We start from the raw sequence: 10,839 nt of genomic DNA, 5'->3' as shown, positions 1-10,839 counted from the left end.
CAACAGAAAATAAATGACACTTACAGAGTAATATCTACGTTCATATTGATTGTAGCAAGCATTCCTAGTTCTTGAGTGGTCTTGTCATCATCTCCTAAACAACGGTAGCAAGCAAGATACTCAAAAGAGGCTGATAATTAAATGATAAACTTTCAGTTTATTCCCAACAAACATACATACTAAACATAGTCTCTGCTAATCAGAAACGAACCACAGGAAACTCAAACTACACATCGTTTAAGAGTTTCCGAGTTTAGTTTCAAAACCCATCTTAAATCAGACAAATATCTAACAAAGACGAATGATCTGATTATGGAAACCAGCTTCAATAACAGGAGAAGCAATAAAACAACAAAAGACAAAAGACTTTAAATAACATAATCCGACCACTCGGATATATGCGATGTTTGGTCCATAGTCAGACCAGGATCCTTGTCATGCTTCTTCGGATTATCTTTCCCACCAAGCAACCTCGCCGGATTCCCCACAGCCGTCGTCCTCGGCGGCACGTCCTTCAAAACCACCGAGCCAGCACCGATCTTCGCCCCTTCACCAATCGTGATGTTCCCCAAGATACACGTCCCAGCTCCGATCAACACCCCATCGCCGATCTTCGGATGCCTATCCCCACACTGCTTCCCCGTCCCTCCGAGCGTCACGTTGTGAAGAATCGAAACATTGTTCCCCACCACCGCCGTCTCCCCGATCACAATCGCCGTCGCGTGGTCGAGCAGAATCCCCGTCCCGATCTTGGCCCCGGGGTGGAAATCGACGGCGAAGGCTTCGGAGACTCTGTTCTGAATCAACAAAGCAAGAACCTTTCGGTTTTGGGTCCAAAGCTCGTGGGCTATTCGATGGGCCTGGCAGGCTAAAAAGCCTTTGAAGTGGAGGAAGCAGTGGACGTAGCTGATGCACGCGGGATCTCTCTCTTTAACAGCTAAGAGGTCTTGCTTAACGGACTCGACGATCTCAGGGTGCTGTTCGAGGACGCCGTTGAAGAGATCGAAGAGCGTGTTGCTCGGGAGGTTCAGGTTGCTGAGCTTGACGGAGAGCGTGTTGGCTAAGGCGGCTTCGAGAGATCGTTGCGAGACGATCGAGGCCTGGTAGTAGCCGGAGACGATTGGCTCTCTCTCGATGTCGGATCTGGCCTCTTGTCGGATCTTGGCCCATACGTCGTCGTTTGGGAGGTCTTCGACGAGAGGACGGGTGTGGATGGTTTTCGTCTGGGTTGTTGGATGATAACCGGAGGGGCGGTAGTAATTGGAGTAACGGAAACCGGATTCGTCGTCGTGGGACCGGTTCGAGTCGCGTGAGATCTGTGGTTTACCGGTTCGGCACGTGTCGATGCACGCGGCCATTGGAGGAGGAGATTGTTGGTTGTGTTTGTTGGTTGAAGAGGAGGATTTGGATTTGGATTTGGATTTGGAGGAGATGAAGGAAGGGAGGAAAGAGGAGGGAGAGTAGAGGACGTGGTTGTGTGGAGAAGATGAACGGAGCATATATAGGGAGGATGTGAAGTGGCGGCGACTTGTGACCGGGAACATTGGAAATTTTCTCGGCTACACAAAAGAAAAAAAATTGAGTTTTTTTTTTTTTTGTTTAATATCTAAACACGAAAACGGGAGGATGTCAGCAATTTATATTTTTGGAGTTTCTCTCTATCTCCCTCGTCTCCACTACAAAAGGAAAACTAAAACCAGTGGTAGTTAAGCTATTTTTACTGTTCACTGGGACTGGGGACTGGGGACTGGGGACTGCCACTGGGGTGGCATTCTTACTTTTCTTGTTCCAAATTTCAAGTGGTAACAGGATATTAAAAAAAAAATTGAGCAAAACAGGATGCAGATTTGGTAATAAGTTATTGCTACAGAGCTATATATCACCTCAAAGTAATGATAATCTTTTTTTATTAAAAAACACTAGATTTTTGTAAAAAAAGACAACTGCAAGTGATAAATGTTTTCCCTTCCAGACGATAATTTTCATATATTTGGCAGAATCTTAGATTTTTTATTTCAAAATACATTTGTAGTATATATCCAATTCCAGTTACTGTTTTTGTGTGTTTGTGTGGTTATTATTGGAAAGGTAAAATATTATTTTAATTTTGAAAGTTTGTGTGATTTTTTTTTTCATTTTTTCCAGTGCAATTCAAAACTCAAGACTAATAACATATTCCCTCTCATATTTTTAAGTAATTTTAATTTTATCAAAAACTGTGTAATTAATCAAATTTAATAGTTCTATTTTGTAACTGATTGAATATTTTTTAATTTATAATTTTAATAATATTTTTTAGATAAAAAATAATTTTTTTAATAAACATGTTTTCTCTAGATCATTTTATATTTAGAAACGGAACGAATATTCCATACCACATGTTTTCCATCGGTTTTGTGGCCAAGATTTTTTATGTGTAATATGTATTTAATCACATGCTCTTTTCTGTGACACCTACTTCTGTTTATCATCAACCTCTTTTTTTTTTTTTTTTGAAAACTATCATCAACCTCTTTTGTTTTTATCTTATTTTATTATAATTTATATAGCAACTTTCAAAAAATAATATGTTTATCATCAACCTCTTTTGTTTTTATCTTATTTTATTATAATTTATATAGCAACTTCAAAAAATAATATTTCAATGAAAAAATATTTGTTTATTTGACTCTAATCCGTAAACGTGAATGAACACTCATAAAAGTACACTGATCTGATGCATATTATCATAATACTTAATTTAATTTAAAAAACTGGAAACTAAATTAAATATGTTTGATATAAGTAAATCTAAATAGAGAAACCCCTACTTTTTAGACGTGTGTATAAAACTATAAATAAAAAGATGAAAGATGGAGACGGGAAGTGACGTATGCAGTGACAAATGACTTCGTTTGTCCATATATCCGTGAAGCCATCGTTTCCTTGAAGGCTACCATTTTCAGGTCACGTCAGCTGAACCATACTCTCATTCATTTCTCTCTCTAATCAAATGAGATTATATTATTAGCAAATTTACTTAATATTATCCTACTTGACTTCTAAATGACATGCAACTTATACGTTATTTTGGCAACTTTATATGATTAACAATAAGCTACTAGCTAGATTATATCCAAGTGATAGGATGTGAAAATACAACTTCTTCTTAGTTTAGTAATTGCAATCGCAAACAAGTGTTCCAAATGGTGATCAAAGGAATGGGTGGGAATAGCTAATTCCTTAACATTCCTTATAATTTTCACCATTTACAAGGAATATTTATTACTTATGATTCCTTAACATTCCTTAATATTTAAATTTAAAGAATAAAAAACTACAATTATTCCTTGACAAAGTAGAAGAAAAATAAATTTTCCTTTTATTTTATTTTATTTTATTTTTTTTTTCCTATTTTTTTTTATTTTTTTTATGGTTACCAGTTAGACGTTTTTAAGTAAACGCAAAGCTATTAAAGGGAACATCACTGAGGACCCCTCCAGTAGATGTGTGACAATTATGAGTCTCAGAATACTTTGCTAAAACCAAAAGAAAAAATATGAAACTTTTATGTGTGTTTTCTTTGTATTGGGAGTATATGTTGTTTCCTTTCAATTTCAGCCATTGAAAAGATTGTCTCTTCGAGTGTTGAAAACTCAAGACACTGTTTTGTTTGATGCTTCTAAAATAGCCGTTGGTTTTCGATTGGGATTGGTTCTTCTCGGACGATAAAGACTTTTAACAGAACCAAACCAATTATAAGTCGAGGGATCGATACTAACTCGTATAACGGACTACTAGATCGAAATGTTAATTCTTTGGGTATATCATAAATAGATGATAATATGATAGATTGATAGTTCATATTGGTGTGTTATCTATCATTCACATGTATTCAATACCATTTGAGCATTTTGGTATGCTAGCGAATAGCAAAAACAAAACAATGGAGATACCAAATAAAGTGTGGTCAAAATAAACCAAACTATTAACCATATTTTTGATGCAAATATGATTTGACTAGTTAGCAAATGTCCTTCAAACAAACCCAAAATGGCACTACTCTTGAGTATTATTAGCATGTATCTAGCAAAATATAAAATTATTGAAGCAGGTATTGTGTATGAATTCAAAAGTAACAATATTCTGTTGTTCAAAAAAAAAAGTAACAATATTCTTTTACTCGAATATTTTTAAAACAAAAAGAATTAAAAATATCAAGTAAAATAAAAATGGACGGTCCATGTTGGTATATCGTGGGAATATGCCTTGGCGACTATTATAAAAACATGCCCATCATTGTCATCTCCTCCACTTAAATTAATTTTCAATTTTGTCGACCATTATTTTTCTTTTGGTCAAGAGATGATCCTACAATGAAGTAATACTCCCCTCACTAAAGCAAAAAAGTCATTTAATATTATGATTAAAATATATAATCATATAGCTGTACGTATGATATTTTGCAATAACCTCCAAGTTAAATATACAGGTTAGTTGAATATCTATGCATAATGCCAAATTAGCAAGTCATTGTAAACTCCATTAAGTTTGTGGATAAACTTTCAGATTAAGTATAACAACGAAGTTGCTTTCAAGATTCCAACTTCCTTGTTTTTTCTAAAAACTAAACTTGTATATATTTTTCTCATTTATCTTATACAATAAAACAGACTTGCCTCTCTCCTCATTAAGCCACATCAGCATCAAGCATAGGGCAATTGTTTACACGTGGCATGCCCAAACTTAAGCTTACTATCCTCTATCGTCTTCTGGGTTTCTGGCCAACTCTTCCTCTACCCACCTCCTAGAAGCTTCTCCGGTAACGCTTAAGATCCAGATTTATGGCTTCGTTACTCTCAATTCCAATTCAATATCATTCTCAGTTTTAAGTCTCCCTTCCAATTCTTTTTTTTTAAGACGGTTCTATATCGTAATCAGATTACGGAGAGGCTTCGGACTCTGATCAGGTGCTACTCGAATCCCAATCCAGTAGAAGTTTTCTTCGACCTGTAATTTTTTTTCCTTTCGTCTCCATATCTTTCTCTTCTTTGAGATGAAAGAAACTGTGTTTATAGGCTATCTGATTTTAAAGGCAGAGAGGAATGACGCAGAAGATGAGCCTCATGCTAAATGGGGATTTTTCTCAGTCAATATGGTTAAGAAAAAGAATTCTGCAAAATAAAAAAAACTCACTTGAAGCTTCAAATGATCTCATCGCCATAGTATCCCTGGCTGGGATGATCAGCTCACCGGGCCCATCACGTACTACCAGAGAACTCAAAGGTACCTAGCAGGCTAGCAGATTAATATTTTGCAAACAAGGTGAAGATATTTGATTCTAAAATAAACAAGCACTCAATGATTTATGAAAATAACATCACAAAACCGCACAATCTATTGAGACCAAGATATACATTGCATATCCTGAATACAACGAACCAGAAAAGTTAAAAAAAAAATTAATGAGAAAGATTCATCAAATGGTAGTTAACACATCATAGTAACAAATTTGATGACCAAACAACATATGTATATATATATATATATAAAAATAAATAACTGAAATTTAAATTATACAATATAGAAAATTATTATCATAACATTTAATGTCAAAAAATCAGAAAGGTTGAGAAGAAAGACTCATCAAGTGGTAATTGACACACCATATGATATATGAAAAATATTTCAGACCAAAACATTTCAATATACAATGAAAAAGCTTAATCCAAACAATAAAACAATCATGGAGTATAACAAATTTAATCAAATAAATATACATCAAAAACTAGACTAAATAAAATATTAAAGACGAATAATGTACATTATTAGGTATTCTTTAGAAAAGAAAATCAACAACATAAAATTATTTACTCATAGCAATGAAAAACATATAATGGCTAGAAAACCAAAAATAAATAGATATAAATATAATGTGACACTGAACTTATCACTGATACTAAAATAATCATGTCAAAAACATATAAAAACAAATGAACTGAGAGATACAAAATTGAAAATAATAGAATGACGAATAACGTGTCAATATACTCATTAAACTATATAAAAATAAAAATACTCATTGTGACTGTAAAACTATGGAAGTACACATCTATTGACCTAAAATAAACATATAATTAGCCCATTATAGTAAATTTACAATTCAAAATCAGCAACAAAACAATACGAAGACTAACGTTGGAAATTTAGAAACAAAATTACTTCTGAAGATATAATACATTAATTGCATATGAGAATTCTCCTAAAACAAATTACTAATTTACTATTTAGTAGAAACAACTATATATGCCAATGAACAACGAAAAGAAAGAATACCCACAACTAGAAAACACAATAACATAATCTATGTTTACTAGAAACCCGTATCGACCATCAGATGTAACATCTCCCAACAACATCCATCAAATGTAACTCCCAACAATATCACATGAAACAGCTAAAAGAACAAACACACACGATGTAAGAGTTTATCTAGAGATACCGGTGATTCCATGATTACAAACAATTTTGAACTCATTAGAAAATAAAACATATGAACCCGGCGCGTAGCGCCGGAATACCACTAGTATTTCATATAAAGATTCCATTAAAATACACGAAGAAACGTATTGTGCTTTTTTTCTTTTGGATCTAGGCAAACGTATTTGGAGGCTCTAAAGTATCCATACTTAGCTACTTGAAGGAGAATTTGAATAAGAAGGTTCATGGTTGGCAAACAAAGTTCCTTTCTCCAGCCGGTAAAGAAGTCCTCCTTAAAGCAGTTGCGATGGCTCTCCCTACATACACTATGGCTTGTTTCCTGCTTCCTAAATCAATATGCCAGCAGATAATGTCCATTCTATCGGACTTCTGGTGGAGGAATAGTCATGAATCGAGAGGTATGCATTGGAAAAGTTGGGAGAGTCTATGTAAACCAAAGAGTGGTAGCGGTTTGGAATTTAAAGACTTGGAGGCTTTTAAAATAGCCCTTCTCGGGAAGCAGTTATGGAGGTTGTTAACCAACAAGAACTCTCTGGTGTCAAGAATCTTTAGAAGTAGATACTTCAAAAATTCTGATCCCCTGAGCGCCCCACTCGGTTCTAGACCCTCTTATGCTTGGAGGAGTATACACGCAGCACAAGGTCTGGTTAAACAAGGAGCAAGAATGATGATAGATAACGGGAGAGATACCAAGGTTTGGCAGGACAGGTGGCTTGGGAGCAAACCAGCCTCACCGGCCCTATCTATGCGTATGTGTAGTGAAGGTGATAGACTGCGAGTCTCGGAGGAACTAATGGTAAGCAACCTAAGGTGTAATAGTGGTCGAGATTGGAATCATGTCCTGTTGGATAAGATGTTTGCACCAGAGACTCGAGAACAGATCAAGAAAATTCACCCAGCAGGAAGAAGTGGCACCGATACTTATTCTTGGGAGTATACCAAGTCAGGTCACTACACGGTGAAATCAGCTTATTGGGTTCAGGTTAATGTGCTGGATGCCAAGGAGAAGGACTCTATAGTGCTACAACCCAGTCTGGATGGCATTTACCAACAAGTATGGAGTATCGAAACAAGCCCCAAAATTCGTCATTTCCTGTGGAGGTGTCTCAGTAACGCGTTACCAGTTGCTGATAATATGGTACATCGCCATATAACGAAAGACAAGAGATGTAGTAGGTGTGGAGAGGAAGCGGAAACAATGAACCACCTACTCTTTTTGTGTTCGTATGCACGTCTAGTTTGGGCTATGGCAAATGTACACATCCCACCAGCAGGAAGATGGTCTGACTCCTTCTTCTCTAACCTTTATTGGGTCTTAAATCTGAAAAAAGAGTACCCAAAGGAGGAGATAGAGGAGGACCTCATCCCCTGGCTGCTATGGAGATTGTGGAAAAACCGGATTGAGTACCTTTTTAGGAGTCGAGAGTATACAGCGCCTGCTACTGTGGTGAAAGCACGTGAGCACGCGACAGCATGGAGGAGCAGAGAAGAGGTTAAACCAGTGGAAGCCAAAACGCCCACTTTAGAAGCACCAACCAAGAGATGGACTCCACCTCAGGCTACAAGGCTCAAGTGTAATACTGACGGCTCATGGAAGCAAGAGACTGGGGAGGGAGTAGTTGGTTGGGTACTGAGAGATAGTATGGGGAATCTGATGTGGGTGGGGGCTAAGAGAATCACTGGAATGGGGTCTGAACTAGAAGTAGAGGCGGAAGCTCTGCGTTGGGCCGCTCAGGTTCTGACTGGATTTGGCTATCGGAATGTCACCTTTGAAACTGATTCTCAGGTTCTCTCGAAGATGTTGAGTGGAGAGGAAGCAACCTGGCCGAGAGTGAGACCGTTCATTCAAGAGATAGGTGCATCCGTTGCAGGAATGAATGAGGCGAAGGTGGTTTACTACCCAAGAAGTGGTAACAAAGTTGTAGACAGAATAGCGAAGGAGACTGCTACGTTTATGTCCTTTGTCCCTAAGCTGTATTCTATTGTGCCTAGTTGGTTGTTTGCTTGTATGGAGGTTGATAAGTCAGTTGTAGAACATTGAATTGGCTAATGAGAAGGAGTTGTTGAGTAAAAAAAAAAAAAAATTATAACAGTGGCGGCAAAACAATTAGTAGACACACACAAAAGATTTCTTTGAACTTGCTTAATTGCGGATTTGTTCATCAACTAATAACAAGGAAGATTAAAAGATTCCAACTTTTCTAGGACCAAAGAATATTCATTACAGAAGCTCAGAAAAGATAATACATGGTTTACCAATTCTAAGCAGTTTTGTTGATATGAAACAGCCTGTTCATGCAATGCAAATGCCCACGGTACCTGAGGAAGAAAACTTTGGTTAGGAACAAGTTAAATTCTAATCTGATGAAGATTTTTGCATTCAGTTCACTAACTAGCCACATTAGTGTGAGCTTTATTCAGAACAGAAAGAGGAAAGAGCTATTTTGTTTGTTTACCATTGTAGTTAAGGTTGATCTTCAGAGCTTCACTTCCACATCAACACCAGCGGGAAGATCCAGTTGCATCAAGGAGTCGATTGTTTGAGCAGTAGGGTAGAGAATATCAATCATCCGCTGGTGAGTCCGGATCTCAAAGTGGAACCTTGCATCCTTGTGAACGTGGGGAGACTTGAGAACACAGTAGATACGCTTCTTGGTAGGCAATGGAACAGGACCCATCGTCTTGGCATTGGTGTTCCTCGCAGCGTCGAGTATCTGCTTGCATGAGTCCTCAATAAGAGGCACCCAGTAAGATCTAAGCTTGATCCTAATCTTTTGCTTTGGCGCCATCTGCGTACAGTAAAACAAATCAACTTAACCAAATAAAAACAACGAATCTCCACAAAACCTCCAAACAAAACATAATGTAATGGCATTTCTTAATGCACAGAAGACAGCTCCAAGTAATGTAAACAAAAAAAAAAAGACACCAACTTTGACAAATCTGCTTATCGAAACAGTCTAGTAGTGAGCTGGAACATACCTTATCTGCGTCTACACTTATGGAGGGAGAGCTTGGAACCTGAATGACACACAGATACAAAAAGGAATCAACTTTACCAGAGCAAAACAAAGCACAAAAAGGAAGCAGCTTTATCTAGCAGATACATTAGAAAACGGATATGGTACGCTAATGATACTACAAAACATGTGTTTCCGCATTGTCTTTGCAAGCGAATCGAATAAAGGCACAGAATGTACCTCGGAGAATTCCTCAGAGGTGGGTTCATCGAGAGTTTCTGGAGTTAGGGTTTCGGGAGCTGCGAAGACCTTCTTCGTAAACGAGATGGAGGGTTTGTTAAGGACGCAAGAGCCAATGTCGCCATGAGTAGAAGAAGATGGAAGCAGTGAAAGCAGAGAGACTTTCTGTCTGGACGAAGAAGAAGAGGTAGGGTTGACGAAAGAGGGTAACATGAACGAAGTTACGGAAGAAACCGCCATTGAATTTTCCGGACCAAGAATCGATTTATCTTCTTCTTCTTCCTCCTCTTAACGCTGCAAGGATGTGGTTTTCCTCTTCCTCAGCTTCGTTTTCGAGGGTTATCCAATTATCCAAAACCTTTCCTGTCATTTTTTAATTGATGAGATGAATATTTGTCGGAAGCCCATTTAATAAAACAAAGAGGCCCAGTCTTATAAATACCCATTTGGCCCAATATTACAATTCAGATCCAGTTAATGTTTTCCCCTTTACCAATGTTCGAACGAGAGAGGGTAGCCCTGCGACTTCGGTTTTCCGGAACCGAACCGTCGGTTTTCGGTTAACCGAAACTTTTAAAACCTATTCCGAAATTAATCGACTTAAATTTCAGTTCGGTTCGGTTATCGGTTAATTTCGGTTTTTAAAATTATTTTCGAAAATAACCGATTTTTTGGTTTTTGGTTAATTTCGGTCTAATTTTTCAAAACAAATCGGATATTTTTGGTTAAATTCGGTTATTTCGGTTAAGTTCGGATATTTTTGGTTTTTCCGGTTAAATTCGGTTCGGTTTTTTGGTTATTTTCTGATATTTTCATTTTATTTTTGAAAATCGAAAACTGAACCGAACTGAAAACTGAAAAATTTCGGTTCGGCCCGTTCGGTTCGGACAAAAGTCGCAGGGCTAAGAGAGGGTATCCTTGATGAATAAGTTTTTCGTTTTCTTTTGGTTTATGTCATTGTCTTTAAATTGAACTGCGACAGCATACTTGCTACATACACTCATTTTCAACAATATGAAAATGCCTTAAACATCATTTTCGTTAAAAGATTCATATAAGGTTGATCATTCACAATAAATGACATCTTATATATTAAAATAGAAATGTGATTTTTTAAAAAATGGACTTAATGAACTTATTTATAGAAAGTCTCTAGTCT

General features: G+C 37.0%; 2 protein-coding genes and 1 long non-coding RNA gene across 3 annotated transcripts; 1 reads left to right on the top strand and 2 right to left on the bottom strand.

The window, feature by feature from the left end:
* Positions 1–134: 134 nt before the first annotated feature.
* Positions 135–1,663, bottom strand: LOC106295080 (serine acetyltransferase 3, mitochondrial). The gene has a single exon (XM_013730857.1). The coding sequence runs from the start codon at positions 1,542–1,544 to the stop codon at positions 369–371; it is 1,176 nt and encodes a 391-aa protein (XP_013586311.1). The 5' UTR covers positions 1,545–1,663; the 3' UTR covers positions 135–368.
* Positions 1,664–4,701: 3,038 nt separating this feature from the next.
* On the top strand, positions 4,702–5,123 carry LOC106294262. Its single transcript, XR_001260797.1, has 3 exons — positions 4,702–4,801; positions 4,900–4,991; positions 5,075–5,123. It is a non-coding gene; the product is annotated as an uncharacterized LOC106294262 (long non-coding RNA).
* A 3,470-nt stretch (positions 5,124–8,593) lies between these two features.
* On the bottom strand, positions 8,594–10,028 carry LOC106343595 (30S ribosomal protein S10, chloroplastic-like). Its single transcript, XM_013782852.1, has 4 exons — positions 9,681–10,028; positions 9,463–9,501; positions 8,937–9,269; positions 8,594–8,799 (listed from the first exon to the last, which is right to left on the bottom strand). The coding sequence occupies exons 1-3, from the start codon at positions 9,918–9,920 to the stop codon at positions 8,958–8,960; spliced, it is 591 nt and encodes a 196-aa protein (XP_013638306.1). The 5' UTR covers positions 9,921–10,028; the 3' UTR covers positions 8,594–8,799; positions 8,937–8,957.
* Positions 10,029–10,839: the final 811 nt, after the last annotated feature.

This window comes from Brassica oleracea, chromosome C5, assembly GCF_000695525.1.
Source record: "Brassica oleracea var. oleracea cultivar TO1000 chromosome C5, BOL, whole genome shotgun sequence".
NCBI lineage: Eukaryota > Viridiplantae > Streptophyta > Magnoliopsida > Brassicales > Brassicaceae > Brassica > Brassica oleracea.
This window is presented reverse-complemented; position numbering and strand designations above follow the sequence as displayed.